This window comes from Erythrolamprus reginae, chromosome 2, assembly GCF_031021105.1.
Source record: "Erythrolamprus reginae isolate rEryReg1 chromosome 2, rEryReg1.hap1, whole genome shotgun sequence".
Taxonomy (NCBI): Eukaryota; Metazoa; Chordata; class Lepidosauria; order Squamata; family Dipsadidae; genus Erythrolamprus; species Erythrolamprus reginae.
In genome coordinates, this window is record NC_091951.1 from 166,762,445 (window position 1) to 166,779,065 (window position 16,621).

Below are 16,621 nucleotides of genomic sequence, written 5' to 3' on the forward strand. Positions count from 1 at the left end.
CCGCCTCTCCTCTTCCCAACCCCGAAGAGAGCCGCACCTTTCGGCCTCCAGAAGTGCTGGGCCGGGGGACGCCTCCACCGCGCAGGTTTAGGAGGCGGAGCGGCACCGGAGGAGCATTGGCGGCTCCGAGCCTTTGGGAAGGCTATGGGAATCGCTTCAGGAGGCGGGGAGGTCTCGAAGACCCAAAACCCAGCCAGTCGCTCGCAGCCGGTCGGAGCTGCCCGGTCGGAGCTGCCCGTCCGACACCTCCGTCCGACCCGTCCGATGCTGGCGCCTCCCTCCCTCCCTGCCTGCTTGCCGGCCCCTGCGCGCCCCAACCCCCACCGAACTCCCGCGGAAGGCAGTCCCCGTTCCCCCCCCCGCTTGCCAGCTCTTGCTTTGGTGTTTCTCCGGTGGAAGCAAGGCGGTTGAGTTGTTCCGAGGTTCTGCTTCCAAGCAACCGTTTGCTGCCTCCCCGCAAGCCCCCTGCCCGAAGCTGCAAGCGCGAGATCCTGGGGCGAGGGGGAGGCGGCAGTCCTGCGCTTTGCACTGGGGAGGTGCAGCGGGGAACCGGGGAGGAAGCCACCCCTCTGTGCTGGGAGGGAAGAAGGAACAATGTTCACTATCTCCCAGGACCACCAAGCCCCCTTCCAACAGCACATGCGAGGCTCCTGGCCTGCCAGCTCTCAGCTTCTCATTTCTGCTTTCTCTCTTTCTCTCTTGCTCTTTCATTCTTTTTTCTTTCTCTTTCTTTCTTTCTTTCTCTTGCTTTCTCTCCTTCCTTCCCTCCTTCCATTTCTTTCATTCCCCCTCTCTATTTTTATTGCTCTTTCATTCTCTTTCTCTCTTTTTCTTTCTTTCTTGCTCTTTTTCTTTCTCTCTTTTACCTTCCCTCCTTCCATTTCTTTCATTCCCCCTCTCTATTTTTATTTCTCTTTCATTCTCTTTCTTTCTCTTTTTCTTTCTTTCTTGCTCTTTTTCTTTCTCTCTTTTACCTTCCCTTCCTCTATTTCTTCTTTTCTTTCTCCTTCCTACCTTCTTCCTTCCCTCCCTTCCTTCAGTCCTTCCTCTCTTACTCTCCCCTTTCATAAGTTTCCTTGCTTCCTTCCTCTGTTCTGTCCCTTCCCCCTTTCTTTCTTTCTTTCTTTCTTTCTTTCTTTCTTTCTATTTTTTTTCTATTTTCCTCCTCTAAAATCTAGGTGCGTCTTATCAGCAGGTGCGTCTTATAGAGCGAAAAATACGGTACTTGGAAACTAAAGGCTGGAACTGCTGCTACTTGTTCCTGGGATGAGTGGAAAAAAAGATTCTGTTTTAGCATTTTCTGGGATTCTTTGGTTGGCACTTTCTGTCCTCTGTTGTCATCTCATAGTTTTGAGAAACACTTTGCAACATAAGCTTCCATCCAGTTGAGCAACTAATTTTTTTTAAAAAAAAAAGCTGACAGGAATACAGTGATCCCCCGATCATTGCGAGGGTTCCGTTCCAGGACCCCTAGCAATGATCGGGTTTTCGCGAAGTAGCGCTGCGGAAGTAAAAACACCATCTGGGCATGCGCAGATGGTGTTTTTACTTCCGCAGCGCTAGCGAGGAGCCGAAGATTGGGGTTCCTGGGAAGGGGACTCAGCTGGGAAGCGGCGCGGCTGTTTTAAAATGTTGCCGCTGGCATGGGGGGCTTGCCAGCACCCCCCCGGACCCCCAACCCGGGTTTGGGGGGCTGCTAGGAAGCCCCCCATGCCGGCGGCGACGTTTTAAAACAGCCGCGCGGCTTCGCAACTGAGTCCCGAAGACAAACGTCAAAGGCGAACTTCCGCGTTTGTCTTCGGGACTCATTGGGAAGCCGCGCGGCTGTTTTAAAACTTCGCCGGCGGCATGGGGGGCTTCCTAGCAGCTCCCCAAACCCGGGTGGCTGGGCGAGCAGCGAGCGAACGGCGGGTGGCCGGGCGAAGGGCGGGCGAGCGGCGAAGGGCGGGCGAGCAGGTGCTGGGGGGGCTTCTCACCCTCCCGCCAGCAAGAGGGGGAGCGAACGGCGTGGGCGGGCGAAGGGCGGGCGAGCGGCAGCGAGGAGTTTGCGTGGGCGGTGGGGAAACTCCTCGCTGATGCTCGCCCTCCCGCCAGCAAGAGGGGGAAGACCCAGGGAAGCCGCCCAGCAGCTGATCTGCCCGGCGCCATCTACGCATGCGTGGCCATAAAAAAAAGGGCGCACATGCGCAGATGGTGTTTTGACTTCCGGGTTTAAAAATAGCGATTTAGCCCGTTCGCAATGATCGGGGTCGCGATACCCGGGGGATCACTGTAATTTCTTTCTCTTGCACTGAAATTTGTCATTTCTTGAAGTTTTCATTTCCCTAAAACAATACACAGGAACGGTTTCTCTCAGCACCACTCCCGTTCAGTCTCTTTTGCAGGGCCTGAAGCAAGAGTTGTACAATGTCACTTTTCTTCCCCAATCTTGTTAACCAAAAAGATTGATCCATACTTTGATCCAGAGAGCATTGACCCACATTTTCATTTCTTTTTATTATTTATTAGAATTTTACATAGAATAAAAGTTTAAAGAATCAAAGGAAAGCTTAGAAAAATAAAATAAAACATAGAATTATGACTTCCTTCTCTTTCTGTCAAGAAGTTACCATCCTATTCCTTCAATTTCCTCCCTCCTTTTTTAAATTCTTGAATTATACATTGAGTTACCTTGAGGTAAGATGGGCAGCCTATAAATTTTATAAATAAATACTGACATTTCTATAACCTCACATCACATATAAATTCTAGAATTCACCTCACTGATTTCTATACCACCAGAGTTGAACTCTAGGAAAACATTTGGAAGACTTGTTAAGGACAGCCCTTCTACAGTATACTGTACAATTAAAGAAAACACATTTTAAAAACCAGTAAAAACCAGTCACAGGCTCTTGCTCTGTTTTTTATCCCCTTTCATCTAAACCAGGGGTGTCAAACTCCTGGTGCACATGCTGGATGCATCACATGCTGGCCACCCCACCCCCAGTTTAGCAAAGGAGAAAAAAGCCACAATCCTCGCGGGATAAAAATGTGATGCCCGCGAGTTTGACATCCCTGATCTAGACAGTACTATGTCCTTTCTACATAAAACATATAGATCAGGAGGTTTTTCTGGCAGTGGGCAACAAGGCGGTTTTGCACAATGCTGCAAATGTAAAACAATGCACTTACGAACGCCTCTACTAATGAACTTTTCGAGATATGAACCCAGTGTTTAAGATTTTTTTTGCCTCTACTTCCAAACCATTTTCTACTTACGAACCTGAGCCCAGGGATTCCTCTGCCTTGTGACTGCCACCGCCGGGATTCCCCAATGAAAAGAGGCAGCACACAAATACACGCACGCCCACGCGGGCAACAAACTCCCCACCCCACTCACCTGGCTCGAGAACTTTTTTAATGGAAGAAGAAGCAAGCGGCGAAAGCAGAAGCGGAAGCGAGGAGAGACTCTCACCCTCCTCCTCCTCCTCCTCCTCTTGATCCCGCTCCCTCATGGAACAAATAAGAGGCCAAAAAAAGTGATAAGGCTTCTTGATCGGCAGTAGGGAGTGCAGCTGCTGGGGATGAGGGCGCACGCAAGCGGGCAGGAGAACAAGGAGGAGGAGGCAGAATGAACGCCCCGCTGCTCGGGACCACAGCCCTGCAGCGAGACAACTCCCCCCTTCCAAACTGCATGGCCAAGTTTCTTTTTTTTCCCTCCCATGGCTTCCAAGGCACTTTAATAGCAGGATTTAAGGCAAGCAAAGGGGATATCCCAGCGACAGAAAGGACAGATCCAGGAGGATGGGGGTTGGTCATTTGGATGCTGGTGAGGGATGAAGAGAAAGGAAGAAGAGGGGGAGGAAGAGGAGAAGGAAGAGAAGGAAAGGAAGAAGAGGAGGAGAAGGAGAAAGAGAGGAGAAGGAGAGGAGGAAGAGGAGGAGGAAGAGAAGGAAAAGAATCCTGTAACTGATCCCTCCATCCTGTCCCAAAGCCCCTTCCTTCCTTCCTTCCCCAAGCTGTGCCAGCGCTGCCCTACGGTGCTGCAGAAGACACAGCCGGGGAAGAGCGTTTGCCTTCCCAGCCTTGCATGCCAGCAAATGAGTGAGTGACCTTGGAGGGGAGTGGGGAAACAGCGGGGGGACAGGAGGAGGGGGGGCATCATTTGGATGCCGGTGGAGGTGGAAGAGAAAGAAAGGAGGAGGAGGGGAGGAAGAGGAGAAGGAGGAGGAAGAAAGGAGGATGAGGAGGAGAAAAGAAGGGGGAGGAAAGGAGAAGGAGGCAGCAGGGCTGTCAAGGAGGGCAGAAGCCAAAGTGGGGCTGCCAACGAGGGAGGATGTCTCTCCCAGCTCCCAGAGAAAAGAAGCCCTCCCAGCCTGAAATAAATGGAGCATTTTCCATCCTCTGGGGGCTGAAGGAATAAGTCTGTCCCAGTGTCCAGAAAAAAGAAGCCCTCCCTTCGATCTGGGAAGCCTGGATCCAAGAGCGCATTTTCCATTCTCTGGACGTTCTCATGGAGCTCAAGAGAGGAGAAAGGTGTGGGGGAAATTATTAGAGGTGGGTGGACAGAAGCGGGTGGCAAAGACTCATGGAGCTCAAGAGAGGAGAAAGTTGTAGGAGAAATGATCAGAATGGGGTGGACAGAAACGGGAAGCAAAGACTCACGGAGCTTGCATTCGTTGGGATTGGCCCTGCTTGCCACCTCTCGCTGTCCCTCCCCCCACTCAGTTCACCTCTGCTTCGTCAGCCACGCAGTGGCTTCTTTTTTAAAGCCCCAAAGTTTTGGATTTTCCTAATGATTTTGCACGCATTATTTGCTTTTACATTGATTCCTATGGGAAAAGTTGCTTCTACATACAAACGTTTCTACTTAAGAACCTGGTCACAAACAAATTAAGTTCATAAGTAGAGGTACCACTGTATATGTGTTTAGAATAAAAATGGCTGAAATTACACAAGAGCTCATAGAAGAGATATCTTGCAGGCTTTGATTATCTAAACCAGTGTTTCCCAACCTTGGCAACTTGAAGATATTTGGACTTCAACTCCCAGAATTCCCCAGCCAGCATTCGCTGGCTGGGGAATTCTGGGAGTTGAAGTCCAAATATCTTCAAGTTGCCAAGGTTGGGAAACATTGATCTAAACTTTCTAAAACTTTCCATTTTTATAAATACATATAGAAATATTTTACAATAGAGGTCAATGGGGCTTATCTAGTAGTTGCATCAACAAAATGGTGCCTGATGTTAGCAGCCCCCAGGCAGTGTAGATGGAAGAAGCAGGAATTTGCAAGAAATTTTATTCTCCCCTGCAAGATATCTATCATGTAATGGTAGTACTATTATTCCAACTTGCAGAAATACCCCCAGGTCTCATAATGTTGTAACTTTATGGTCAAAAATTGAATAAGAAGGTTGCATCATTGAGTTTTGAACATTCCTCTATATTTATCATTCCTGGATTTTGCTATTATGAAAAATAGTTGAACTATTGTTCCTTTCCTAATGCTTACTTACAAAGTTTTTGGTCACTGAAATGTATTAGAAAAATAGTTTACCTTGTAAAGGTTTATATTTAATTGCCAGGTCAGGAAATATCAATTAACTTGCATTGAAATGTTAACATTATCAATTGCTCCCCAATCCACATTATTTTGTAAGACAGATAGGGAATGTTATATTTTTGATTAAGATATTGGATGGAAAAGAGGAAGGGAGGAAGGAAGGAAGGAAGGAAGGAAGGAAGGAAGGAAGGAAGGAAGGAAGGAAGGAAGGAAGGAAGGAAGGAAGGAAGGAAGGAAGGAAGGAAGGAAAAGAAACTCTGAACAAGATTTTCTTGATCTTCTTGGAAATTAACAATTTCCTTAATCTCTAAGCCCTTTAAGAACTTCTTTTTTTTCCTTTTCTTCTCAGAGGCAGAAGAAAAGGAAGCTTTGGTATGTCTAAATTTGGAAAACAATATGAAGTGTGGGAAGCACAAGTGGGCTAGAAACAAAGCTGAGAAATCTTTGAGAGAATAATTATGGAATGAAATTCTATTTCAAGGAGAGTTTATAATATTCTTTAAATATCTGCACCAATTCAAAAACTCAGCTACATTAATATTGCAGTTCTTGAGACACTGTTGAGTTTCAAGCACCCACATCTACATATTTTTCATCAGAAACAACACAGATTAAGGGGATGTATTGATGCAACTATTTACTTTGAGCACAGACACTGCCTGCTACAATGTAAAAACAGTGCCTGTCTTTCTTTCTTTCTTTCTTTCTTTCTTTCCTTCTTTCTTTTTCTCTCTCTCTCCCTCCCTCCCTTCCATTTATATAATCAGTGATCTTTCAACCAACTCTGGGCAAGTCCAATCAAAAATTAACTTCAAGACTTAGTCATTTCCCATAGACATTAGCAATTTAGAGTTACTCATCAGAAAACATGATCTAACAAAGGATTAAGAGAAATAAACTATTTTATTACAAGGCTTGTTTCTTTTGGAAGTACAACTTGCTCACTTCTTGACTTACAACCACAATTGAGCCCAAAATTTGGGTGGCTAATTGAGAAAGTTAAGTGAATTTTGCCCCATTTTACAATATTTCATTTAGCAGTTATTAAATGAATCAATTTATTTGTTAAATTAGTAACAGTTATTAAGGGAACCTGATTTCCCTATTAACATTGCTTGCAAAAAAGTTACTGTGCAATTGTCATAAATATGAACCATTTGTCAAGCATCTGAATTTTGATTACACGACCATGTGTCTTTGAACGTCACTAAATGAATGTTGTAAGTTGAGAACTATCTGTACTGTTTACTTATAAGATGATAAGTAAGTTTACAGTGTGATCTTAAATATCAGTTATTTTATTTTTTCCTCCTTAGTGTGTAGTGGCATCTGTGAAAGAGGGGGCAAAGGTCAAAAAAGGCAAGATGGCAGGAAGCTTCTTTTGTACAGAGAGCAAGGCCACTGCAATACAATTGCAATACCAATTCCACCATCTTGTCTGTTTTTATTCTTCCCACAGACAACACTACCAGTGTGACTTTCTGGCTACTTAGTAATTTCTGAACTAGGAATCCTGAATTAAATGCACCACTTCCCCCCCCCCTCAAGATTAAGTAAGATTCTTGATTTTTGTCCAGGTGTGATTTTGTGAGCTACTTTTCCCACACATTGTGTCAAACTTCCTTTTGCTCACATACTGTCTGAATCCTTAATGCCCACTAAAATTCAGAGCTGCTAAGACGTTTGCTTACTTCTTGTGCAAAATTCCATTAAATGGTCAATCAATAAACTCAGGATGAACAAAGAATGGGAAAACCTCTTTGAATGTGGTTCAATGCTAGAAAAGAAGGGAGAAATATAATGGATTATTCCTGGTAGTAGAGAAGAAGAGACCAATAGCAAAGTGGATGTTTCCCAAAGTTTCAGTGCTGATGGATGTACTCAGTGGTGGGCTACTAGCCGGAACGCTAAATTGTGCTTGCCACCGCGGCTCGTAAATGCTTGCGGGGCCAGCGCGATTTTGCTTCTGCACCTGCGGAGGTAGCAAAATCACACACAGAGCTACAAGTTCGCCCATGTTTCGGGATGCACGGAAGCAAAATAACTTCGCCGAAACACGGGTGCACCTGCAGCTCTGTGCGTGATTTTGCTACATCCACAGGTGCAGAAGCAAAATCGCGCTGGCCCTGCAAGCACTTACGAGCTGCGGTGGCAAGCACAATTTAGCGTTCCAGCTAGTAGCCCACCGCTGGATGTTCTACTAGAAGGCCCAGGTTATGGATACATCACCATGGAAGACATCTATGTGGTTTCTACTCAACAGTCAAACAGTCAAAAATAATTTGATGGCATATAATTATTATTATTATTATTATTATTATTATTATTATTATTATTATTATTATTATTATTATTAATTGGATTTGTGTGCCGCCCCTCTCTGAAGACTCGGGGCGGCTAACAGCAATAATAAGACAACATATAATAATAATCCAATACTATAATAATAATAATCCAATATAATAATAATCCAATCAATCAATCAAAACAAAGAATGGATCGACCATGTACAAATCCAGATCTAAATTCCCTCATTTTAGATTATATTTCTCTCAGGAAATGGCTTCTCCCTAGATTTCCACAAAGAACCATTTATTTCTCCCTGCTGTTATTAGCAAATGACATCACTTTCTATTCTGCACTAATTTACAGCTGACTGATACAAAATCTCTTTCAATACTATAATAAATTGCTTGCATTAAAATTACAACTGTTACATCAATCTTCATATATTTTCCAGGAAAGAAGAGGATCTGGCAAGAAGGGAAGATAAAAGAAATCCTCTCTGACTCATCAGCAAAGAATATTGAGGCATCTTAAATGTTAGATTTATTATAGTGCCTAAATGCTTGTAGAAAAAAGGTTCCCCATCTGCCTCCAGTACTATGCAGAAAAAAGACTGAATATGTTTATTTGTGTGTTTATATGCAAAGAGATATGATTCGTGAGGAACACAATTTAATTTCTTAACGAATCCTGTATCAAGTATTTTCTAACAAAATCTATCTTTGCGAGTGCTTTGATCCAAGAATATCTACTTTAAAACAGGTGTAACAATATCTTCTGAGATACTGAAAATATTTTCCATTGGTTTTAGATCAGTGATGGAGAACCTATGGCACAGGTGCCACAGGTGGCACATGGAGCCATATCTGCTGGCACGTGAGCCATTTCCCTAGCTCACCTCCAATGTGCATGGATGTGCCAGCCAGCTGATTTTTGCCTCACACAGAGGCTCTGGGAGGGCATTTTTGGCTTCCAGAGAGCCTCCTGGGGGATAGAGTAGGGCGTTTTTACCCTACCCCACTCCAGGGAAGCCTTTGGAACCTGGGGAGGGTGAAACACGAGCCTATTGGGCACACCAGAAGTTGGGAAACAGGCCGTTTCTGGCCTCCAGAGGGCAGGGAAAGCTGTTTTTGCCCTCCCCATGCATGCGCGATAACACTCGCCCGTACTCTTTCGGCACCCAAGGAAGAAAAGGTTCACCATCACTGTTTTAGATATTGGAATTTCTGATGTCCAATTTATCCATGTATTTTTTGTATGTGGACTAACATAGAAACATAGAAGACTGACGGCAGAAAAAGACCTCATGGTCCATCTAGTCTGCCCTTATACTATTTCCTGTATTTTATCTTACAATGGATATATGTTTATCCCAGGCATGTTTAAATTCAGTTACTGTGGATTTACCAACCATGTCTGCTGGAAGTTTGTTCCAAGGATCTACTACTCTTTCAGTGAAATAATATTTTCTCACGTTGCTTTTGATCTTTCCCCCAACTAACTTCAGATTGTGTCCCCTTGTTCTTGTGTTCACTTTCCTATTAAAAACACTTCCCTCCTGAACCTTATTTAACCCTTTAACATATTTAAATGTTTCGATCATGTCCCCCCTTTTCCTTCTGTCCTCCAGACCCTTCTGTCCTCCAGATCAATCTTTCCAATTAAAAGTAGACTGGGGAATACAGTACTTAATTGCACTAATATTTACTGTACCGGAAGATCAACAGTGCAAGAATGTCACTGTTATGCTCATGACTGCTATTTCAAAGACTACCACTGAGAAAAAAAACATTGTGTTCTGATTTGTTCTCTTGTATTTATATTTATTTCATCATTCTCCTTGGAAAAATGGCTATGCATATAAAGACATGGAACAGAAAGATTTAGCTGATACCATTTTCTTAATTCCGGTCTTAGGATGACAAAGGACTGGGATGCCTACTTCTAAAGAAAGCAATGTAATATCAAAGGATAGCAGCTTTTAGGAGGAATTTTATATCTTTATGGAAAGCCCTCAAGAGAAGCACTTCTGCCTAGGGCTGTGCAAATCCTTTAAAAGAATGCACACAAAGCATCTTTCCTAGAACCATTAAGGCAGCTATATCTTGTTTTCCGGCATGCATAGCTGCCACATTAACTGAGCTCAGCTGCCTCCACCCGCTGTCTCACTAAGAAAAACATGGAAGGAGAGTGACTATGCACTGACATGCATGCAGAAACACAGGAACAGTTTATGAAGCAGTTGTGCAAGCCTGGATAAAGATCTGCTCTCTTTACTTAATACCTTAATTTGGATCAGCAACTCTGCCACTTTCTTTCCATACTCTCGCTGGTTACCTTGGTCACCCTCCATTGACCGCCATTCTCACCAGTTAACATTTCCAGTCCTCCGTGTTCCCAGTAGTATCCAGAGGAAGGACCTGGGGAACCCAGGAGCTGCTGGACTTGCTGCTAAAACTGATACAGATCCCCGTGGCCACGGGGGCAGATTCCATGTTGCCCATGCTAGGAGGTCTCTCTCCCCGTGGGGTCGGAAAGCGAGGAAAGGCGCCGCTCCGAAGTCTCCGCAAGCAGCAAGCAAGGGGCACCGAGGAGGACTTCGGCCTTTGGCAGCTGCCACATGTTATAGTAGGCTTTGTTTTACTATTATCTAGGTATTTGGTTGCCACTTGAAATTGCACCTGAGAACGATATTGATTATCAGTGATATATTGGACACAGTGATATATTAAGTTGGAGGTTTTATCAATGACTCCAATTTGGGAATATTTTATCTGTGGCAATTAACTGTCTCTTCTACTCTACTATCAGGAACATTCCAGTTTGAAGTAATAATAAAACAAACCTCCCACAGAGATCTCAAGAACTCACAATTTGTTCAAAGCTAAGAACAAAAAGGATCAAGAAAAATGAAAATAAATGTCAGCTTACAAAGTTGTTTTTAAAGTATCACCTTGTCTACTCAAATGAATTTTCTCCTGGATTAGTTTCAACTGCTTGCATAAGAGATTAACCGGTTTGATCCAGTCCTAATACCCAATTAAAGATAACCCCTGAGATTCATTAAAAAGGAAATCTTTCTCATTAACCCCACTAAAGCGTGGAGTGCCTTCATCTTCTATGAGTACAAATTGTGCCGAAATACAAAACTAAAATAATACATGGTAAAATCAGTCAGAAACTTTCAAAGGTTCATTGGCGGCTTTCCATGTTTTTGAAGTTGTTATGTGAAAATGTCTTGGATACATAATCCAATTCTAACAGAGTCCTCTTAACTGAGTTTTTTTTTTTAATATGTTGTGCAGATGTTTGCATATAACCAAGCAGGACTTCAGCATAAATATAGCACCTGTATGCAAGTCTTGATAGAAATCCTGAGGAAATATGTAGCTGCTTTAAAGTTGCAGACATATGCTGACTTGCATTTCCATATACTCTGAAGCACATTTTTGTGAATCAGATCAAAGTTCTGAACTAAACAAACAACTAGAACTTCAGTTCTACTGAAGTTAAAATAAAATAGCCTTCTGCATCAACTTTCTGTTACCACCTCTGATAAGACTGAAACTTGAATTCTGCATATTAACAAGGCAAGCTTAGTGCCAAAGTACTTTTTTTACTATGTAGGAATGATGCAAAACATGACCCATATTCCTCTCTCTGGAACCAAAAGAGGCCTTATTCTTTTTATGCTATTTTTGACAAAACAAATAAAAATTGCTAAAGACATCAGTATATCAGAATTATGCCTTATAAAAGATTGTCCCTGTTCTCAATTTAAGTAGGAAAATCAAATAAAAATAAAAACACTGAAGAAGATGGGGTTTTACTCTAAGAGTAGACTTTGGGGCCCTCTTTTTCTAAGCTCTATCTGATAATGTTACCCAATCTTCTCAGTGGAATCAGGGAAAATTCTGCCACTAGACCGGATTCTGTCTTCTACTATTGCTCTAAGACATGGGTGTCAAACTCAAGGCCTGTGGACCAAAGCCAGCGCATGGAGTGCTTTGATCTAGTCTGCGGGGCTGCACTGAAATATCAGAGAACCGGGCTGTGGTGCCTTTGCCAGCCAAAACGGGACACAGGGGCCAGTTTTTGGCCTCCTGCAATATTCTGCTGGCTGAAAACGCAAAAAAGGCGCTTTAAAAAGTCAAGAGCCAATACCTTTCTTTTTTCTTCTTATCCTATATTTTCTCTACTCTTTTCCCCGCTATTTTCATTTTTATGTGTATTTTATGGTTGGATAAATTTATTTTAAAAAGAGATGAGGAAATGCTTTTTCACAAGCAATTGTGAATATAAGGATAAAGGAAGAGGACACCAACTTTAGCTTATTAGAAACTTACTCAGGGAATACTTACTGACCTTGATAAAACAGATGGATTGCATCCTAGGGCATTGAAGAAAATCACTGATGTCTGGCCCAAGGGAATAAAAGAAGAGGTTGGTAACTACACATCAATCAAGTGCATCAATGTCTGGGAAGATTTTAGAGAAAATTAAAATAAAATCAGTTTGTAAATGTTTGAACAATTCCCCAAAAATCTAGCATCCAAAACAAGTTTTGTTAGACTAAACTTTCTTTGTTTTTTGATTGAGGAACTTACTTACTAGAATTGCTATGGAAGTATACCAATAGTAATAGCACTTAAATTTATATACCGCTTCATAGTGCTTTAGAATCCTCTCTAAGCAGTTTACAGAATCAGCATATTGCTCCCAACAGTCTGGGTCCTCATTTTACCGACCTTGGAAGGATGGAAGGCTGAGTCAAACTTGAGCCTGATGAGATTTGATCTGCCAAACTGCTGACAGCCAGTGAAGTAGCCTGCAATATTACATTTGAACCACAGCGTCACCATGGCTCATATAAGTAGGCTTTGACTTACGACTGGTGGCTTGGTGACCAGTTGAAGTTACAGTGGACCTATCAAGGGACTACTTATGACCTGGATTGGAAGTTCTAATGACAGCCCACTCATAGTCACATGACCAAACTTCAGGGGATGGCAACCAGGCTGCATTTATGGCTATATGCCACCTTCCAGTCATGTGACTATATTTTATGATGGTTTTGCCAAAATCCAGCATTTACTTCTGATTTTCAGCAAAACCAAGTCCATGGTGAACCATTAATTCACTTAATCACTGCCACAAAAAAGACCATAAACTGGATCGGTCATATTTTACGATTGCTACAACTTGTGATTTTGATGGGCAGGTGCCATTATAGTGGTAATTGAGAACTACCTGTGCAATAATTTCATTAAGCCATTGACAGAACACTTCAAGACATCCTGATTAGCAAACTAATTAAATATGGGGCAGCTGGGTATTAATGGTGCAGAGCTGGCTTGAAAACTGCTCAAGAAAACTTTTGAACTACTAAAGTAAGGTATTGAATGTGATGCAACAGTATTCAGTCCTCAGCAATTTAATATTTTTTATTAATGATTGCGCGCATGGAATGTTATCAAGATGGAAGAGAAAATAGAAGAATAATCAAAAGGATCTTGACAGGTGAAAGAAGTGAATTGGAAGCAAATGCAACTTTCCAAATAAATCACAATTAATAGTTGCACAATAATTTCCAAAGTTCAGACTCTCCTCAAATACTATACCTAGAATAAGTACAAAGGGAATAATCTGTAGAGTAGAAATTAAGTCACATGAAAGGAGAATGAAGGAGTTATTTTCCTTGAGGCAAAAAACCTGCAGAGGATGAATGTGATAGCATTCTTCAAGATTGTAACCCAGAAGATCTAAGCCAGTGATGGCTAACCTTTTCTGAACCGAGTGCCCAAAGTACATGTGTACATGCTCATGTGGAGCCCACCAACCCCCTGACCTCCATGCATGTGCACATAGCCCCACTGCACATCTCTCCCCCCCTTTGCATCCATGGCAGAGACCCAATGACCAGCTGGCTGGTGGGAGGCATGCGCAAGCGCGGTACAATTGAACTAGGGCAGGGGTAGGCAAAGTTGGTTCTTCTATGACTTGTGGACTTCAACTCCCAGAATTCCTGAGCCAATCTTGCTAGCTCAGGAATTCTGGGAGTTGAAGTCCACATGTCATAGAAGAGCCGACTTTGCCTACCCCTGAACTAGGGTGACAACTCGCATGCCCACAGAGAGGGCGTTGTGTGCTACCTGTGGTGCGCATGCCCTAGGTTCACCATCATAGATTTAGGCCTTTCTCTGTTATTTCAGAGTGCAGAATAAAAGGAAAACTTATTTCATCTGGACATTAGAAGCAGCCTAACATTTCCCTTATCTAAAAGTTTTCAATCAAAAACTGAATGGATTCCTGCACTTGGGAATCGACGATATTATGAATCCACATTTATTGCAGATCGGGGCAATATTAATATATCAAAGTGCTGTAATATATAATTCAATGAATCTGAACAATCACAATAATCAAACATAATGTAAAGAAAACTATTTGTCAATAGTTTGCTAAATAACAGAATCACTTAGAATCTTTATGTATCTATGCAATGGGACCAAAATATTATAATAAGACTCACATTATTTAGTAAGATTGAACAACCATGTTGCAGTTCTGAAGACACTCTAAAAATTAGAATATTGTGCAAAAGTTCATTTATTTCAGTAATGCAACTTAAAAGGTGAAACATAATGTATGAGAGAGACTCATTACATACATGAGAGACTCATTACATACAAGGCAAGATAGTTCAAGCACATTGGACCAACACCAGCAGATGACATTGTAATTGTTGCAGAAGGGGCCCAAATCAAGTTCTGAGTACATATGCATGCTTATATTTTTCAGAGGTCCAATATTATTCTATGTACAATCCTTGTTTTATTGATTGCATGTAATATTCTAATTTTCTGAGATGGTGAATTTGGGGATTTCATGAGTTGTAACCCATCATCACAATTATGACAAATCATGGTTTGAACTATCTCGCTTTGCATGTAATGAGTTTTTATCATATATTACGTTTCACCTTTTAAGTTGCATAACTGAAATAAATGAACTTTTGCACAATATTCTAATTTTTTGAGTTTCACCTGTATATCTGCACCCTGCCCAGCACCTGGATCCCAGCCCAGCAGCACTTGGACTGGGACTATTGGAAATGCCATTGCTAAGAAGAGTAGTCATGTGAAAATTTTACCTAATAAGATTTTGCTATGGAAGAGGGAAATTCCAATCTTCTTCAAGTTTAATGAGAGAAGACAGGTGTATATATGAAGTTAGACTACAGGGTAATTTATACAATGCCAATCCATTAATACTTTACCGAAGTAAGGTAAATGTTTGTGGAGATTTTCTTACCTGGCATAATGGATGAAATGAATAACTTTTTCTGTAAACTTCGCAGCTAAAGTAGTTAAGTTTACAGGCTGTTGGACAATTGTAAGGTTTTCAAAAAGAGGAAGTGCAATTTCAGGATAGCAGTTTTTCTGATGTTTACTGGGGGGGAAAAAGTAAGATCTTGAGTATGGAATGAGAGATTAATACAAAAGTGGGCTCTAAAAATATTATTTATTTTGGTAATTCCATAGCCTTTGCACAACAAAATCAGCTAAAAAAAGAGAGCCAAGGTTACATTTGCTCTCTGGAGTATATATTAAATTACTTGTCAGAGCAATAAAACAGTCTCTATTAAGATTGGAAAAGATAGGACGGAACACAAGTGACTAAGTTTCAAACTACCACAAACTGCTCTGAAAGGATAATTAGGCTTAACATAGTTTGGGACTTGGAAGTTGCAAGACTCACCTCCTCCAACGTAAATGAACCCAACCTATTACAGGTAGACTCACCTACCAATTGCCCTGTTTATCAACTATTCAAAGTTACAATGGTGTTGAAAATTAACTTTACAATCATCGTCGTCCTTTATATCCTTTACAGCATCTCTCTGCTACGCATTTTTTTTCTTTGCCCCCCCCCTCTTTGCAGAGCAGAAAAAGTGCTTATAAGAGAGTAAACAGGTAACACAATAGGGGGGGGAGAGGGGAGGCACAGACACAGATGTCTAAAGATCACTTGTTTGATTCCATCTTTTCCTTCTTCTAATTATCACAACACACCATGTTGAGCATTTAAAGGGAAGGGAGCAGGGAAAGCAAAGCACAATCATATGAGCTTATTGGCTGCCCAGAGTTACCCTGTGGTATGGTGAACAGCCAATAAATTTGATAGATAAATAAAAATTATTTCCCAGTAAGGAAATGCTTACGGAGTTAAAAGTCCTATTTATGATTGGTAAATTGGGACTATCTTTAGGTGATTTAGGGGGAAACTTTGTGTAGTCCCACATTTTCACAGAATGAGGGAAAACATAGTTAGAAGGCCCTCCTTCTCAGAGGTAGCACCAATTGAACAATTTCATGGAAATCAGGCCAGTCGACACTTTGAGAGTTTTCAGAAATATGTTAAATACTGAGACATTTTGAAAGGTGTTTCCAGTTATGTTACCTCCAGTGCAGTGATGGGCTCCTACGGGTACAGTCAGGTACGCAGAAAAATGTTGATTTTTTTTTTTTCCCACTTTTGGGATCTGGGTATATTTTTCCCATTGAAGTAAATGAGGTTGAATGTGTATAATTTTAGAAGAGCTGTGCGTGAGTATGTGTATGTACGTACAGTTTATACAGTAGATAATGTATATTTTTGTGTGCCTGTGTATAATATGTATGTATACACATGGCATATATACATAGAATTAAATAGTATATTTTGGATGTTCAGTAATAGTAAATAGATAGGGAAATTGTATCTCTTTGAGGTGAGGAGAGGCCAGGT

General features: G+C 41.9%; 1 protein-coding gene across 7 annotated transcripts in view; it reads right to left on the reverse strand.

Moving 5' to 3' along the window:
• Positions 1 to 16,621, reverse strand: part of ARSG (arylsulfatase G) — a 129,289-nt gene that overhangs the window by 54,489 nt on the left and 58,179 nt on the right. For 6 of the 7 annotated variants that reach the window (XM_070740288.1, XM_070740287.1, XM_070740281.1 and 3 more), the window contains exon 6: positions 15,146 to 15,283. The exons of the other annotated variant lie outside the window; for it this stretch is intronic. In XM_070740288.1, the coding sequence (XP_070596389.1) occupies positions 15,146 to 15,283 (138 nt within the window). The remainder of the gene's footprint in view (positions 1 to 15,145; positions 15,284 to 16,621) is intronic. 7 annotated transcript variants of the gene reach the window in all.